Source organism: Pleurodeles waltl, chromosome 4_1, assembly GCF_031143425.1.
Source record: "Pleurodeles waltl isolate 20211129_DDA chromosome 4_1, aPleWal1.hap1.20221129, whole genome shotgun sequence".
Taxonomy (NCBI): domain Eukaryota; kingdom Metazoa; phylum Chordata; class Amphibia; order Caudata; family Salamandridae; genus Pleurodeles; species Pleurodeles waltl.
In genome coordinates, this window is record NC_090442.1 from 706,808,680 (window position 1) to 706,827,682 (window position 19,003).

General features: G+C 47.2%; 1 protein-coding gene across 1 annotated transcript in view; it reads left to right on the forward strand.

Annotated features, from left to right (window-relative positions):
- Positions 1–19,003, forward strand: part of PRKCQ (protein kinase C theta) — a 437,429-nt gene that overhangs the window by 285,203 nt on the left and 133,223 nt on the right. The window contains exon 14 of the mRNA XM_069229272.1: positions 4,553–4,615. Coding sequence (XP_069085373.1) covers positions 4,553–4,615 — 63 coding nt within the window. The remainder of the gene's footprint in view (positions 1–4,552; positions 4,616–19,003) is intronic.

A 19,003-nucleotide genomic window follows, 5' to 3' on the forward strand; every position in this document is an offset into this window, starting at 1 on the left:
ATGGAGCCCTTTTGAGCTGGTGTTGAGTCTATTTGAGGGCTGCTTACAGGACAACGGGGGCACTCTGGTTGGAGGTCCGGGCTGTTCCTGAATTCCCTCCACTGTGGCTTCCCCCTGATTTTATTTCAGCTCTGAGGTAGCTTGTTTTCTGGTTTTCGGACATCAGCTGACCAGTACCCAGAGTATTAATGTAACTCGGCCACTGGAGGGCACAGTGTCACCAAACATGGCACACTTGTAGGTTACGTCCAGTTGGTTGTTGGTGTGCCATTGGGTCCAGCAACAACTTCCGGTCGTGGAGATATCGGCCATTTGGTGAAGTGACCCTCACCAGTTTGTTGGTTCTTGCTTGGTTTTTGAGTGATGCCTCCACTCAGAAGGGAGATCTTGGGTGATTATTGAAGCCTGGAGGTCCCCTGGGTTTCTTGGGGTCGATCCAGTGTCCAGCTCCCCTGCAGCAGTGATTTTTGGGTCCTGGTTGCAGCAGGGAGGGTTTGGAGACTTTTCTTGTGAAGTAGGTCCTTAGTTCTCTTGCTGTGGTCTTCTTCTGGTGCTGGTCTTGTTTGTCTTTTCCAATTTGATTTCTTGGTCTAGGGTAGCCCACTAAATACTGAAGTTAGTGGGCGTCTGGTAGTGTCCAATGGGACACTTACCCTTGGGTGGCTACACCCACTACAGTGACCACTTTCTGTGGGAAGGGTCACTTCCCTAAACCTAATTGGCTATTCTCCTGCCATCAAACATGGAGGAAAATGAATTGAAGGGGCCACTTCCCGCCTGCAAGCCCTTAGGGGTGGTGCATGCTCAGAGAGGCCACTCCTCCTACCCTTTGTCTGGTTTCCCACCTTTGCTCCTTCCAGAAGTAGGGGTTTACAAAGGGGGATGCCATCTGCAGCAAGCAGCAAGCCTGGGAGTTGAGTTTCAAGTGTGGTAGCCATTTGAAGCTCACTGCCAGGGCAGTGCACATTCCTGAGGATGGGGGTGTTAGCTCCTCTACCCAGGAAGGGCATTGTTTCACAAACCAGAGAGACAGGGTTCTCCCCCAGGGTTTGTGTATTGGCTGTCTGGATGTGGCAGGCTTGCTGGAACCAGTAAGCAACCATGCCAGGACAGTTAGTTTTTGCAGGGAGGAACTCTAAGGTGACCCCTGGGTACATTTTATAATAAATCCAGTACTTATACCAGTTTGCATTTATAATTCTGAGTTGTTTGATACCAAACAACCTAGGGATCAGAGTAGCCATTTTGTAGCAGGGAAACTCTTATTGGCCAATGTTCAGCACATATATTTAAATGGCTGGTCTGTTCACTCACTATGTCCCAGGCTTGGCAAGGACACAATGGGGTCATATTGCTCATGCAATTATGCCTTCATATGCAGTATGGTCCACCCTGCCTTAGGGCTGAAAGGCCTGCTAGAGGGGTGACGTACCCATAACATATGCAGTGTAGGGTGGACAGGGAATACAGGGAGTGTGCCATGTCGAGTTAGTATTTTTGGTTTGCACTAGGGCACTCAGCCTGCTATGGCAGTGCTGGATGCATAACCCTTGAGGGTGGCACAATCAGTGCTGTTGCCCTCAGGGGCTTACCCATAGTACCCCATGCCCTGGGTACCTAAGTACCTTTTACTACGGACTTATAGTGGTAGCTAAAGGTGTATCCAATTACTTTTACAATGTTTTAGGGAAAGAATACTGGCACTGGGAACCTGGTTAGCAGGATCCCAGTGCACTCCAGTGCAAGTTGCATTCAGAAACCAAGCAAAAAAGTGTGTGTGCGGGGGAGTACTGCAACAAGATGCTAGTTTCTCACACAGACACAATGTCCACATTGTAAATGTGCTTATAACTAATATTCATGGATAGTGATGTGCATTTTCAATATTGTAACACTGCAGCAGCTCACTAAGATTACTTCAAATAATCTCTGACGCCCTCTCATTTCTCACATGGAAGGTCCTGGTTTAATCTAAAAGACACTTTCATGGGGGGTTTTCATGAAACATAATTCTCTGCAAAATGTCTGAAATAGACTCTCACACATCACCCAAATTAAAAATTAAATTAAATAAAAACAACAATCCGTTTAAGAATTATTTAAGGTCATCAGGGCAAATCTCTGGCCCTGTGAACGGCTGGGGACCTGAGCCAGAGCACACTTTGCCCATGTCATAAAACGTCTCTGAAATGCAAACATGATTTAGGCCTGCTTTAAGCATGATTTCATTTGTCAACAACGTTTACATGAGCTAAGCAAAAGAGCTCCATCACGGGACGATTTGACCAAGCACCTATGGAAAATGTGGTTCTCCAATTTTTTCTTTTATTTTTGTATTGCATACCTCTATTTACACCCTAGTGTAGTTTAGAAAAATGTGACGATTCAGGCTCTTGCAAGTATAAAAATACGAAGCAAAATCTTTAAAATATCATAGTACAATAGCCAAAAATGTCGCCTGTGTGACCCTGCTTTGTGAGTATATAATCCCCATTCAGCACTTGGCTGGGACTATACACAGTTTGTGTCCAGTTATTCTGTTCAGTGGTCATCAGTCAGTGAAGGTCTATACTGTCTATACAGTTAATGGAGTCTTTCATAGGTTGCAAGGGATAGGACAACGTTCCAAAAATGAATGACACTGTGCTGCTTCTCATAGAGCATACACAACAGATATACAGACCTAAAATACACAGGAGACAGACCAAAGAAACACTTGAAAGACCGAGAAATAGTACTAACTCAAAGCACACAAAATGAAGTGAACAAGCTACCCCTTTCAATCCACTACCCTAGATTAGACTATGACTGGTTCTGTGGTAAAGGATCAAGAGTTATGATTCTTGATTTAAAAATGCCACCGGTTTTCAGTGGTGCCCTGCAGTGTCCTATGAAGCTGAGTGAATATTGACCAGTCACACAAGCTATACTGGATACAGCTAGTCAAACGCAATTACAAGTGTATCTTGCACTGCAAAGTTAGATAAAATATTTCAACATTGTGTGAACAAATTTGTGCTCCCACCATAAGTATTTATATGCCTGACCACGTTATCTTCCAATAAGTATTTTGTTATGCACGTAATCATCCGCGAGAGGATATCCCCCTCTTTAGTCCTCTTACTAGCCATTATTATATGAGCGTTGAAAATAAGTGGAACTCTAGTGATAGGTCTGTCACGTAAAACCGACATGGTCGACTAGACGGCACTTAGAAGCGCAGTGTTCCTCAAGTCTCATCAGTGCCTAAAAACAACCAGAACCATATGTGTGGTAGTATAGCTGCTACCTGCGGCTAAATGTGCAACTTAAAGTAAAAATAAATGAGGTGATTTTCCTAGTAGCTAGGTGGCTATCTATGGAACTAAGAGACCAGAGTTCTTATGATGGTATTACTGCCTGTTGGGGACCCCCAGGCCTGATCCCCCTTTAGGGCAGTCTTGCTCGCTCAGTATGATCACTGATTCAGGCAGATTCATGGTTTTATTACTGGACCCACCACATTCAAACTTCACCAGTCATCCCTAGAAAATGCGTCCTTATTTCAGCTTTCAGCAACATTAACCATTATGTCTATGATAAAATGAAACCTTTAATTTGGTTCATTTACTGCGGTCTCCCCTATAGAATATGATTTCCATTCTACACTACTTATTAGTTCACTAGAACTTTGTGGTGAAGCTGCAGTAGAACACTTGGGAGTCATGACCTGGTTTTGCAAGTACTTGTTTTACTTAGCATGTCACATTTTCTCCTCACATGACTGAGGAAGATGTTAGTGAATGTATAGAAAATATCTTCTCATTTTAGATTCTGAGGCACATCCCATGACCCTATGAGAAAATCATGAATATGAACATTTTTCTGTAAAACATGGTGCACCAAACCCCAGCAAAAGATCAGCATTTTTCGCTGGATAAAATCAACTCAGAACTCATCACAGTCCCTAAAATGAATTCGATACTACTGACAAATGATTTACATTGTGACCAAAATCTGTTAGCATCCTTTGTATTTGATTCTTTTTTGACCCTTAAAACCAGGCATTTACCACAATGTATGTGAATATGACAACAATGGTAAAACCGTACTACTAAAATAAACCACTGAAAATACAACAGGTATATTTCTTGTAACATTCCATCTAAGTAGTCCCATGAAAAATACAATTTAACAAGCAATTTGTGAACAATTAAGGGTCTGGTGTGCAAAAGTAATATCATCGAGTGGGGTTGTCACTCCGAGGCAGTTATTGACTGTGTTGTAGTAGAGCTCTCTACTTTTCCTCTGGACACTCTGAATCCACCCCGGTGAAGAACTACTTGGGATTCCCCTCCTGCTTAATCTTTTGTTTTGCCAGATTTTTGCCGGGCCTCAGCTACACCATCTTTTGTGGCAATCCGGTTCTGTATACTTCTGCTTCGAGACCGTCAGTTTCTTATATTTTAATACATTTCATGTCCACATACTAAAATTCAAAACTGTGTATATTCCCTTGATTTCAAAAACATTGAATAACTTATCCTGATCTGCATCATTTGTTTAATTGCAGGTTCTATGCTGCAGAGATTGTTTGCGGATTGCAGTTTCTCCATTCCAAAGGAATAATTTACAGGTAACACAATATGTTTAAAAATCCACATTAATTTTCATCACAGTTCATATTACGTTTTATTTAAATAATTCTTCTTCTTTGTCCCTAAAGGCTATGTTTAGGTGATATTAAAGAACATTCTGGACGCTAATACATTAAAAAGAAATAGTATATGCTGCATCTTATTGAACTTGCAGATTATAAATAAAAAGTCATCTGTAATAAATGATGTAGAAGACATCAAAATGTTATTGATCCAAGACGGAAGATGTCATAATTAGGAAAGCACTTAGATAAAGAAGGCTTGAGGGGGGAAAAACGTATATCTTGGGTAAAGTGGACTACTGCTTCGTTCCAAGTAGAGAAGTTGCTTTTGCCTTGATTAAGAGGTAGGGCTATAGCCTATTCACATTATTAAACAGAGAGTATGCTTGTTCCTCTATGATAATAATGTAGACAGCCTGTAGCACCGCCTCCCCTCAAGCATAAACTGTGGCAACGCGGGACATTGTGAGATAGCTGTCTGGGTTAATGAAGAGGCGCTTCCATTGGTTGCTGCTGAGGTAGACGCTTATTATAGTTAGTTGGTTCTCCAGGTGCGTAACCGTAAGGGGTGCAAGCAGAATCCTAAGCGGAGGCTGAGTGTCCTGAGTTCATAGGGACTTAGAAGCACAAGAAAAGTGTAACTTCATTCTTTTTTTCAATGGGGAAAACAGATAAATCATTCCAGATATGCAGTTATCCATCTTTCCTCAGGTCTCTCGGAAAAGGAACCCTAGATTCCTAAAAAATCAGAGCTCATTCATTAGAAATGATGACCATTTTATTTTAGATGTAAAAAACACAACACTTCTGGAGGCCTAAACTTCTATCCTGGGTTTAATGTGAAAATAGCCATAATGCAAGAAAAACAATAATTGCACAGCGTCCGACTACAATCGCAAAGGAGCTTCTAATGCTAAACTCTCTATATTACACAAAGTTGTATATATTTGTTCTCAATACAAGTAAAAGAAAGCAAACCCATGAGACCGAAACTGCTAATTTAGGTGAAACTGACTAACAAGTAGATTGTAGGAGCTTCTCGTAAGAAAGAATGCAAGAAGCTTGGGACAAGATAAAATAATGCAAATAAGTGCTAAATTCATCATGTGCCGATTTTAAATTGAGGCTACGCATAATACAAGATGCAGGCAAATGTATAACACTAAATAAAATTGTTTCTAAATCTCATGAATACATTATGCTATAAGGGTGCCCCCCCTAACGCCACCATGTGGGCGTGTATTTAAAATACGGCGCACCATGGCGGTAATTAGAGGAGTAGCGTCAGAATTATTTACCCTAATTCGGTGCTTCGCAGAATTAGAATAAAATATTTGGACGCTAATCTTGCAAAGCAACCAGAGGCCCATTGTAACCAATGGAAGCCTCCTGTTAACGTCTGCTCTGAACAGGTGTTAAAAGTGCCACAAAAAATGACACGAAGAAATCTCTTAGATTTCTTTGTGCCATTGTTTCAGCCCCTTTAACGGGGGAACTCCCCCTTTGCATACATTATACCTGGCTCAGGCATAATATAGTGAAAAGGGTTACAAAGTGGCGCAATGCATGCATTGTGCCACTTTGTAAATATGGCGCTGCGTTTTTGGTCTTCTAATGCCACATTAGGGTAAATAAAAAATGACTGCAATGTGGCATTTGCATGGTGCTATGGGCTCTTAAATGTGCCCCTTATAGTCTGTACAACAATGTCATAGTAATTTCAGGTCATAAAGATATATTGCTCTGTTTATAGTGCTCACAGATCATTCCCCATTCTGACATAATAAGATAAGTTACATCAGTGTGGTAAGGGGCAAAGGGAAAGTTGTATTTGTTTGGCCCTGGGAAGGACTGAGGGAGGATCCCCTCACATTTCAGCAGCCTGTGCCCATGATATTACAGGTCAGAAAAGTTTTATTTCTGTTAAAGGGCACCCCGATCAAAGGACATTGTTCCCCTACATCAACAGGCACTTCAGTGCAGATCCAGCAAGATACATTTTTAATTGCCTGCATTTCTCAAGCAGCAACACGTAAGAGTTGCTGTCATAGACATGGTAATGGCTCCACCCAAGGACAAGGTCAGCACCTTTTGGCCTTTCAAGCGCTCCCCATTCCACAACTATGATGCATCCCACCAACAGCTGGATGCTGAAGGCAGCAGCAAAGATAGCATGCCAGAGGGCTCTGGTATCCAGAAACAGGTTGCTTACCTCGGAGCCGATGAGGAAGGGTTGTGATCTTAGGCAGTGCAGCTGCTTTCACTGGGAGGAATGGGTTCATGTCCCCAGGTCTTGGCATTTAACAGCAGGGCTGGTGATGGGAAGGACTTGCCACCATGACCGAAGGGAAGTTTCTCTGTTATAGACAATCACATAAACCCAGTCACCGGGTTGAAGGGAGAGGCAGGCTTTAGTCAGACACTTTGCCAAGAACTTTGCAAATCTCCTGCACTACTATTGAAATGAAGTGGGTCCCATTGTAGCTTGAGATCTTGTTTGGAGATGATGTCCCTAAGTAAACACTAAGCAAGTCTAATGACATTTGCTCTGGCACAAGGAGAACACACAGACCATTAGCAAAAGAGGAATAAGGCTGGTACTTCTGAAAAATCCACTGGAAGGTGCATTAAGGGATCATAAGGGGGAAAGAGGTGACGGGTGTGGTCTTCAGCCCTTTCCTGGCATAATGGGACTGACAGAGGAATGGCAATAAATTTGGACTATAGAGGGTGCATACCAGTTTGTAACATGCAGCATGTAACATGCCATCGCTAACAACATGGGCAGCTCCATGATAGAACCATGCAAAGCTGGGGAGAAGAAATTTTGATTTGACCTAACTCCCAGTCAGCAGCGGCTCCAATGCTATGGCTGAGGAGCATCGCCCCACCCCCCAACCAACAGTAGCAGCTGCAAACTTGAAAAATAAAACAATTATAAACTATATTTATTATATTTATTATCATTTTATTTTCTGGGGGTCGGGCCTTGGAGGTGGTAGATGCACTCCCCTCAGTGCACTTGTGTTTTGCCGGCAGTCTGAGGATAGCCAAACACACATGTACACTGAGCTATTTCCAACCCAACACTGTTGCTGGGTTGGAGAAAGCAGGCACAGGCTCCCAGTCTGGTTGGCAGCACATATCGAGAGCACTTAGGCCAATCCTGATGCTGCTCTCATGCTGCCAGCATCATGAGAGCAGCGTTAGGATTGTTCGCCGGGCAGGTCAGGGGCCTGTGCCTTCAGCGAGGGACCCAGAAGAGCGGCGAACTGGCAGTGATGCAGCAGGTAGGTTTTTTGGGAGGTTTTGTGTGTCTTTTTTGTGTGGTGCCACCCCTTGCTCCACAACTTTGCCCCGACTCCAGCTGCCACTGCTCCCAGTGCTGTCTCTTCACATTCCATCAAGGTCCATTTCACATTTTTGTTTGATCCACGGTTGCTTTCTGCCGTTAGAAGCTTCATTATGCAACAATAAATCATTTAGAAGAGGCATAGGGAAGAAATTGATTCGTACAACATAGCAACATCAGCACTTTTAGACAAATCAGCTGTTCAGACTGCTGAATCAGGCATTTCCATTAGGCACTTCATGGGTATGCTGTTTGGTTAACTGACACTCAGGAGATTTTCTTCATACTGAATGCTTTTAATCAGAGTTTCTGCAGAGGTTAGGCACCCTCTTTGCAGCTGAAGGAGCCCAAAACTGTGCATCAGGTCAAAAGCATATTTTGGGGCAGATTTAAGAAAAGTGGTGCTGCACTCACTGCAGCGCCACTTTTCTTGTGCCCCTCAGTGCCCCCCTACTGCCAACATGTGTGCGCTGTATTTAAAATATGGCACACCAAGGAGCAGGGTAGGGGGCAATAGCATCACAATTTATGATGCTATTAATGTACTGTTCAGGGTTACGGAACTGGACTGTTTGGCTGAGGGACTTGGCTGGGTCCTTGATACCCTGGCTATATGTGCAGGACGGGGGGAGGGGTAGTGAAGAGGTCAGTCTGGGAAAGGAAAAACTTTTTAGGGACATTGGGGCAAAAAGAGGGAGAAGTAATGGAAGTGGAGGATGAGGGAGTGGTTATTGGAGGTGTTTGTCTGCTGGATATGGGTGCAGGTGCATGGGTTGTATGCTGTTGTGAGGTGGATGGCTGTTGGGTGTCTGAGTGCTTGCGTTTGTGTACTTTAGAAGGGGGGACAGACACAGTGGGAGAGGACACAGGGGACGTTTGCATGGATGTTGTGGAGGTGTCTGCCAGTGAGGTGTGTGTTCTGCTTGGTGTGGTGATGATGAAGGTAGTGGATGATGATGTAGTGCATGCAGGTGTAAGTGTGGACGGAACTGGGTGGGAGGTGGAGGAGGAGCAGGGGGAGACAGTGGAAATAGTGGATGTTGTTGTGTCTGCAACTGGATGGTGTTTGTTTGAGTGCCTGTGGGATGAAGTGTGGTGCTTGTGTTTGCCTCTGAAACTCTTGCGTTTTGTTTTGTGTGAATGCTCGTTTGGCTGTGTGCTTGGGATGGGTTGGGGTTGAGGAGAATGGGACTAGGAAGTGGTAGTTGGAGGGGGGATGTAGAAACAGGGAGAATGGCTGCCATCAGAGAGGAGGCCAGAGTCTGGATTGATCTCTGTTGGGCCATCAATCCACCGTGAATGCCCTCCAGGAATGCATTAGATTGTTGCATCTGGGCTGCCAGCCCCTGGATGGCATTCACAATGGTTGATTGCCCTACAGAGATGGATTTGAGGCGGTCAATAGCCTCCTCACTCAGGGCAGCAGGGCTCAATGAGGCAGGGTCTGAGGTGCCTGTGGCGAAGGAGATGCCCACCCTCCTGGGTGATAGGGCATGGGCAACTCACTGAGAGGCTACTGGGCGGGTGGTGCTGATACGGGAGGTGGCAGCTGTACCTGTAGCTGGGGTGGTCACAGAAGTTTCCGCCACCACCAGGGAGCTCTCATCGGAGGAGGTATCAGAGTCTGTGTTGTCCCTTCCAGTCTCTGCCGAGGTGCTCCCCTCGCCATCCACCCCACTGGTGCCCTCAGCGTTGGTGCCTCCAGGGGCCTGTGGGATGCAGCTCCCTCAGTCGCTGGTGCCTCTGCTCCTCCACCAGATGATGCTAAAGCACATAAGGACAGGATGACAAAACAAGAAAGGGGGGAAGAGAGGAAAAGGATACACTGGGTCAGTGACTGCAACAACACCACAGTTGGCGTACACAGCATCCTCACACACAAGGTACAGGCCTACACACTGTGCATTGCACTACCAGTGATATTGCTAGCCACCAAGGCATGAGGAGGAGCACACACCACCAACTACAGCACACCTGGGACCCACACAGCCTTGACCAGTAGTGGATGCGAACAAGCTAGGTAGGCAGTATTTCCCCTTCAGACCCTTAGTCAACAGAAGACCTATGTTGCTATATCTGGCCTGGCCTAGGGGCACCCATTGACACACAACACCACACAGAGACCACCCCTCCAGCCGTGAGCTTCAATGATGGCCACTTGTACTCACCCCCTTGTGACTGCTGTGATGCCCTCAAGCACCCATCCAGCTCAGGATAGGCCACCCCAGTATGTGGGCCATCAGGGGGTCAGGGTCCGACGGGCACCCCTTCCTCACTGGGAGGCCATCCTCAGCTGGGCCTCTGCTGTCTTCCGTGCCCAGCGTCTCAGGTCCTCCCACTGTTTCCGAAAGTGGGTGATCCGCCTGCCATAGACCCCCAGGGTCCGCACGTCCTTGGGGATGGCACGCCATATAGCCTTCTTTTGATGGGCGCTGACCTGCAGAGGCAATAGGGACAGGAGAACACCATTAGAAAAACAGTCTAGCCAGTAACATGAATGGCACACCATACCCGTTTCCATCACCATTGGCACACACATAGCCCCGCACACAACATGTACACCGCCAAGAGGACTTCCCCCCTTACACAATGCCTTCACATACAACACGATACATTCATGGACACATACATCATGCCCACAGTGTACTCACTTGTTGGTCTGGAGGCCCATACAGCAGTCCGTACTGGGGTAGGACCCCATCCACCAGTCTCTCCAATTCCTCAGAAGTGAAGGCTGGGGACCTTTCCCCAGTCACACGGGCCATGGTAGTTTCCAAACACAGGTCACAGCAGCACATACAGTGTAGGTCCTCTCCTATGGAAGGTCAGGAAACAAGTGAGGAATCAGATAGAAAATGGCAGCCACGTCCGAGGCGGTGCATACCGCCACAGCCGGCGTAGATCACCATTGGCCACTGTACCCCATAGGGCACAATAATAACCAGTGAGGATTTGCACGGTGCTCCCAAGCGCCTACTGACATGGTGCACAACGTCAGCGGCATTACCTCACTTACGCCTGTCCCTCCACACAGGACAGGCAGGTGCCATTTCTGGGCTGGGAGGGACAGGCCTATGGAATAATGCTGCGTCACAGGATAAATAGACACATACTTCACAAATGACACTGTCCCATAACATGGTTACAGATTGCGGACTACTGTTGTGGATCCATTGTTCAGTTTGTGATAGCCTCCCCATTCTTTTGTCCCTTAGATACCTACTGCTGCAGATGAATAGGAGATGGAGACATACCAGGGGGGGACATACCCCCCCCCGGTGGACTTGGCTACACTGGAGGACAGGCACATTATCCTGACCTATGGACTGGACAGGGCCACAATCACAGAGCTGTGTGCCCAATTAGAGCCTGAATTGATATCTGCTGTCCGTCAGCCCACTGGGATACCCCCTCTTGTGCAAATGCTATCAGTTCTCCATTTCCTGTGCAATTGGTTCTTTCCAAGTAACAGTGGGCTTGGGAGCAGGAATGTCACAGCCAATGTTCTCAATATTGCTGACAAGGGTGTTGTCTGCCCAGATAAAACACATGTGCAGCTACATTACATTCCCCCAGGTTGAGAATTTAGCAACTGTGAAGGCCAGATTTTATGCAATGGGACTTATCTCCAATATAATTGGGGTGATTGATGGAACACATATTGCATTTGCCCCCCCCGCCAAAATGAATAGATGTTCAGGGATCATAAGAGTTTCCACTCAATGAATGTGCAGATGGTGTGCTTGGCGGACCAGTATATTTCCCACGTCAATGCTAAGTATCCTGGGTCAGTGCATGATGCCTTTGTCCTGAGGAATAGCAGCATCCCAAATGTGATGGCCCAACTACAGAGACACAAGGTGTGGCTAATAGGTGAGCCCTGGTTCCCACCAAGCATATGTTGGTGTATGCCTATGATGTGGGCCATATAGGATAGTGTGTAGCTAAATGTTGTCCCTCAATATTTGCAGGTGACTCTGGTTACCCAAACCTATCATGGCTGCTGACCCCTGTGAGGAATGCCAGGACAAGGGCAGAAGAACGAGGCACATGGGTGAACCAGAAGGATAATTGAAAAGACCTTCGGCCTCCTGAAGGCCAGGTTCTGGTGCCTCCATCTGACAGGTGGATCCTAGTGCTACTCACCCAAGAAGGTCTGCCAGATAGTCGTGGCATGCTGCATGTTGCACAACCTGGCCCTCAGATCCATGTACCTTTTCTGCAGGAGGAGGAGACTGGAGATGCCCCTGTGGCAGCAGTAGACCCTGTGGACAGTGAGGATGAGGAGGCAGAGGATGAGGATGTGGACAACAGAACCACTTGGATTTGTCAGTACTCCAATGACACATAGATGAGAAAGTGCAACTTTACATTTCAATTACTTTGGTTGTATTTTGTGTGGCATTGGCATGCGGATATTTACCACTTCTATGCCCACTTACTGTTACCTCTGGCTGCGCATTTTGCAGATGTTGGTGATTTGACAAATAACCCTGTTGAGATTACAACAGCCAGCTACAAATGGATTCTATGCTTATTCTCTGTACAGTTCATTTGCAATGGTTGTACCTGTTATAATCAATGCATATTTGAAATACATTACATGCTCAACATTGATTTATAGCAAAGAGTGTTTATTGTGCTACTAATATATAGAGGGTAAAGTGCCATGGGGTGGGGTGATGATGGAGGAAAGTCCAGGGTATTGTTCCAGTCTTTTTGTAGCACAGGTGCAGTGTCTAAGGGGACTTAGAAAGGGGAGCCATGGCAGTTTAAGGTGGACAAGGTGACTGAGTGGGACACAAGGAGGACAATCAGGAGAATCTCATTTCCGGGCGGGGGACTTGGCAAGTGTCCCTGGCTTCTGCCTGGATCGCAGGGAACGTTTGTGGGGTGGTTCACCTTCTGCAGGGGAAGGAGTGCTGGTGGTCTGTGGGTCCTGTGGCAAGGCCTCCTGGCCACTAGAGGCAGCAGAAGTGGAAGGCTGTTTAGACAACTGGCTAGTGGCAAGGGCCCACTAGTGTGACACTGCCTCCCTCATAATATTGGCCATGTCTGCCAGCACTCCTGCTATGGAGATCAGGGTGTTGTTGATGGCCTGCAAGTCCTCCCTGATCCCCTGATACTGTCCCTCCTGCAGCCGCCTGTTCTCCTGCACATTGTCTAGGATCTGGCCCATCGTGTCCTGGGAATGTTGATAGGCTCCCAGGATCTCGGAGAGCGCCTCCTGGAGAGTTGGGTCCTTATTCCTGTCCTCCCCCAGGCACACAGGAGTCCTCCCAGTGTCCCTGTTGGCTTGTGCCTCTGTCCCCTGAATGGTGTGCCCACTGCCACTGACCCCAGGTCCCTGATTGTCTTGGGGGCGAGGTGTGGCCTGGGGTCCCTGTACAGATGGGAACACTGCTGATTGACGTGTCCCAAGCACAGAGGTTTGGGTATGCTGGGTGGGTGCTGTGGTGTTGTTTCCTGATGAGTGAGGCTCTGTGGTGGTCTGTGACTGGATTTGGGTGACCAGCTGTCCAGTGGTCCCTGTTGTGCCAGGTAGATCATCCAGATCCTGAAGACCAGAGTTACTGTCATCACTGTGGGCTTCTTCTGTTGGGGGACTAGATAGTGTTGGCACCTCCTCTCCAGTGACATTGGCTGGGGACCTGTGGGGATGTAAATGATGTATTATGCTTCATGCGTTTGACATATTGTACATTCCTGGCGTCCCCTCTATGGTTGCTGTTGCCCTGCCAGCTTTTACTTGTGTATGTTGGTGTATGGTGGGATTGTTACTTTCCCTAAGCTGTGCATGCTTTAGTGATGAAGTGTTGAGTGTCCATGCAGGGCTGTGAGAGGTGTCCATGCATTGGTACAGCATGCAGGGCTTGGTATTGGGATTAGTGAGATGTGATGGTGGAGTGTGTGGGATGGAATGGAGTGATGGGAGTGAGGGTATGTGATGGCATGCAGGTATGGGGGGTGATAATTGTTGAAAGTTGACTTACCAGAGTCCAGTCCTCCTCTGACTCCAGCCAGGCCCTCAGGATGCAGTATTGCCAAAACTTGCTCCTCCTATGCTGTGTGTTGTAGGGGAGGAGGTGGGGTTCCACCACCAGTCCTCTGGATAGCGAGCTGATGTCGTGCTGCTATGGAATGTACTTTCCCCCGTAGGTCGTTCCAGCTCTTCCTGATGTCATCTCTTGTTCTGGGGTACTATCCCACGGCGTTGACCCTGTCCACGATTCTCCACCATAGCTCCATCTTCCTGGCTTTTGATATTTGCTGCACCTGTGCTCCAAACAGCTGTGGCTCTACCCTGACGATTTCCTCCACCATGACCCTTAACACCGCCTCAGTGAAACAGAAGTGCCTTTGTGGTGCCATGGGTGTTATGTGATGTGTGTTGGTGAGGGTGTGTTGGGTAATGTGTTGAGGTGTGTGATGTGGGGTACGTAAGGGATGTATGGGTGTATGTGGTGTGTGTGTCTAGTTGTCACAGTGGTCTTGGTCTCAGGCTTGTGCCAATGATTAGTATTCATAAGGGGTTTTGGGTAATGTGGGTGTGTGTTTGATAATTGTGTGGGTGTGGTGTGTATGGGTGTCAGGTGTGTGTTGTTTGAATTGTCCAATGTGGTGTTGTTTTGTCTGTGGGTGTCCATTGTGAGTATGTACCACCAATGGTTCACCGCAGTTGAATGTCTGCCGTGGTGATTTAAGGTCATAATGTGATGGGTGTTGTTCTGTTGGCATAACGGTGTGGGTTTTGATGCCCCCAGTTTATTACTGACCTTTGGGCTGGCGGATTTGTGTCTGTGGCCGTATTCTGTCAGATTGGTGTGTGTGTTTCATAATATGGTGAACAGATATCCGCCACCGCCGCGGTAAATTGGCGGCCGTCAGTGTGATGGTAAGTGGGATTTACCGCCAGGGTCAAAATGAGGGCCATAGAGTACATTTTAATAAATACAATAAGACCAAGATGATTTAAATCCAACATGTGAACCGGAATTATGAATCTTTACAGTTTTCAGTCAAAATAATACCAAAAAGAACGGAGCACCAATTGCAGGTATCTTACTGCATGAGCCTGTGACAAAGCCATACGTTAAGGCCACCCATGATGGAGCGCAGGTCTGATACAGTTACCAGGTTCACCCTGGCCAAGAGATACCTTTGGACTTAAATGAAATTTTGAAGCTTTCTTGGAGAAGGTAAAGTCCTCAGCACGGCCAGGCAGCAGGCTATAGCCGATGGCAAGAAAAGCTCCAAGCATAAAAAGGTGGACTTTCAGGTCGTGGAGGTAATCGTCATGAATGGGATGCTGGTTGCCATCAAACACAGTGAAGATTTCGACCTTCTGTGGTAGAAATTGTTCTGGAGCTCAAAATACCCCAGCAGGACAAGGCTGCAGCCTGTAGCCAAAGAAGGCTTCCTGAGACCCAATACCATTACCAAGAGGTCCAGCTAAAAGGTATTGGCTGCTGCAGAGAAGACTGAAGCAGGAGCTGTGATGAAGTAAATCCCAGCGGTGATGCACTTTAGGTGGATTGGCTTACAGGTAGGTCCCAGTCTCTGGTCAGTTCTCAGAGCAGTATTTGCTTAACTTTTCCAAACCCCAGGTTTTGGGTTTTGGTAGGAGAAGGCCACTTTAGCACCACACCAAGGATCTAGGACCTGGGGATGGGGGCTCACTTCAGCAGGGACCAGCAGCAGGTTCTCTAGAGCTTGTTGTGTCCATGTGGCTCACACAGGAGTCCAGCCAGAATGCCCCTGGAGTTACTCTGGTGGTCCTGGGTTCAAGGAGCAGGTCTTCCTGCTTCAGGCAGCAAGGTTGTCCTTCCAGCATTAGGACAGTCCTTTTTCTGAGTCTTCCACTGGCCCAGATGTGATCTGACTTGGGGTCTGAGAGTGCCACCTTTTATTCTCAGTGCCATCCTATGTGTGGGAGACAACATCTGGCCCACTCCACAGCGCCTCCTGAGTTTGAATCCCAAATGACTTGGAATGCAAAAGTCCATGGTCAGGTTCTTTAGTAATTGTTGCAGGCAAGGTCTTTGAAGTGTAATTGAGGGCAACACCTTCCCCAGCCATCCTGCCGGAATGACCCAACCTTTCACACCTATGCCCCTTTTCCCCTCATGTCTTGCAGGGGTCTGGGGTATCTTGTTGGCTAGGGTATGCACCTAAGCCAGGCAGAACCCACCCACAGTGCAAAGAAGTTACACGTCCAAGATAACCCCTGATCACCCCATTGGTAGCTTGGCACGAGCAGTCAGGCCTAACCCGAAGGCAATGTGTAAAGCGTTTGCACAACACACACACACACACATGACACAATAAATACACCACAAAGGAAACACAACACCTAGTTATATGAAAATAAACTGTATTGTACACAACATCATTAGACCAAACAAAACATGTCAGTAATACCCTGCTGCCCAAGCAGTTGTCAGAACATTCCACAGTACTGTTACTCTGCAAAAACTAGCAGTAGTCACAGATAACACACAGATTACTTATTATTCTGAAACATAAGCAGTAGTCAGGAAAACATTACTAAAGGAATGCACTTGTCATAAAACCATCATAAATGCCCATACCAGGAACATTAGAAAACATATGGCAAGTCATGAAGCTGTATTAGCATAGAATGCCCATAAAAGGACCTTTAGCATCTATACGGCAATTTATAAGGAACAGATTAGCATCACATTCTCAGAGGATTCATACAGAACATGTGGCCTTTCAAAGTACCTGTTTTCATAGGTTGGAGGCACCTCCCGTGCCACGAGGAAAAAGAGGACCCCCTGCGCTCCTCTGCGGTCAAACAGGGGCCATTTGATTATTGGGGAATGGGGGTGGCACGCACCCCCTCTGTTTCTGATATCAGGGCCCCTCCTGGGGCTCACACCCGAACTAGGTGCCCGCAAGCTCTGTACCCGCCCCCGGGCCACAACTGGCCCTCCCGGGTGGGGGTGGTAAAACCAAAACCCCAATGAGTGGCAAAAGGAAGAGGACCAGCAGTGCTGGGGGCCTCGATGAGGCTTCTGCCAGGCCCTGGCTCCTATACCCCTGCAGGGGCCTCGTAGTGCGGTGGCTTCCAGCGAGTCCTCCTTGCTCTGACGGCACCTGCCGGTGTGCAAGATCTACAGATCAGCCAGTTCGGGCCGCAGAGGTGAACAGGCCAAAGTCAATGCATGTAGGTGACCCGGGGGTGCCCCTCGGAGAGTGCTTCGCCCGGGGGGCACCGCTAGGAGCACAAGCGCTCCTTGTTCCTTTTCTTCGTGCCCCGGGGGCACTTCCAAGAGCGTGCTTCTGATGTGCTCATGAATTTCAGGATTCCTTGGTTGCGGCAGTGATTTTGGCACATCGGCAAGTGCTTTCAAATCGCGTGGGGCCACCAAATAAGAGCGCTTCTCGAGGCGCTAATTACTTAAAGGAAAAGGTACTTACCAAGCGCTAGCCAAGGGATCCAAAGTGCTACCCAGGCGCTATAAGCAAGAAAAAGGGAGTGCTCCTTCCGCGCTGCTGCAGATGATGGCAGGGGTCAGGGGTCACAGCACCCCGCCCCTGGGGAACACAAAAGATGGAGCACAGGACCGCAGGGCCCAGCAGCAGGCCAGCAAAAAGGGGATGCAGATGGGCAGTTCCTCCAAGTGACCAAGCAGGTCACCAGTCAGCACAGCAGCAGCATTTCAAGGTGGTTCCTGGTCAGTCCCTCCAGCATTCTGTGTCCAGTTACAAGTAGGTTTCTTGTCCAGAGTGTCTCCAAAATTGTGAGGAAAAATCTCCTGCACTTATACTCAGTTTTGCAAAGGTTTAACAAAGAGGGGGAGAGGAGGCTCCAACCCGTTACAGCTGGTGCTGGGAGTGCCCCCTCTGTCCTCCAGCACAGGCTCCAAACATCAGTTGAGGGTAAACAAGCCCTTTGTGTGAGGCCAGGGCACAACCTTTACAGATGCAAGTGTGCCCCACCTCCCCTTCTCTAAGCCCAGAAAGACCATTCAATATGTAGATGCACCTCTGTGACACCTCCACCCTCCCTGTGTACAGGCAGCACTCACAGCAGTGAGAAACCAAAATAGGCTGTCTGTCACTACCACGTCTACATACATAGCACCCGTCCCATAGGGCTCGCTAGGGCTTACATTATTGGTGACTTACATGTAGTAAATTTAAATGCAAGTAAATTTAGATGTCAGGCCCCGTGGGCAGTAAACTGCGCACACAGTTCCTGTGCTAGCAGGCCTGAGACAGGTTTGAAAGGCTACTTCTGCGGGTGGCGTTAGTTGCGCTGCAGGCCCACTAGTAGCATTTCGCTTACAGGCCCTGAATATAGGAATACCACTGTACAAGGTACTTACAGGTAAATTAAATGTGCCAATCAGGTATAAGCCAATCATACCAAGTTTAAAAGGGAGAGCACATGGAGTTTAGTACTGATTAGCAGTGATAAAGTGACCAGAGTCATAACGTCAGCCAAAAAGGGTCCTAAAATTAGGAGGAGAAGGCAAAATGTTTGGGGAATGACCCTGTAGGAAGGGCCAGGTCCAACAGGGGAAGGTGGGGGGGTCTAAAAATTCATAATAGAGGAGACAGTCGCATTCATGTAACCTTGATTACTGGCAGAATAGGTTTGGGCTCAGAAATGCCAACGTTTTACAACTGGCATATATGGAATTGTGACTTAAAATCCAACTTTACTATTAAAGAGGGTTTTAGATTAGAATTTAGAAGAGTCCAATAACTATTTTGCTACCTGCACCCAATCTGAAGTTACACTTTATTCAAGATAAATAGGTAACCCAGTGATTGTCCATTGAAGAAGCAGCCTGGCAACAGTGAAAAACTACTTTTGTAGGTGTTTTTCACTGCTAAGACGTAATACTTAAACCCAATTTTCCTGCTTTTTACATACCATGCACCCTTCCCTCGGAGCTGCAAGGGCCTACTTTAGGGTGATGTAGAAGTTTAAAAAAGGCAGGTTTAGACCTGTAAAAGGTTTATTTTGCCAAGTCAAA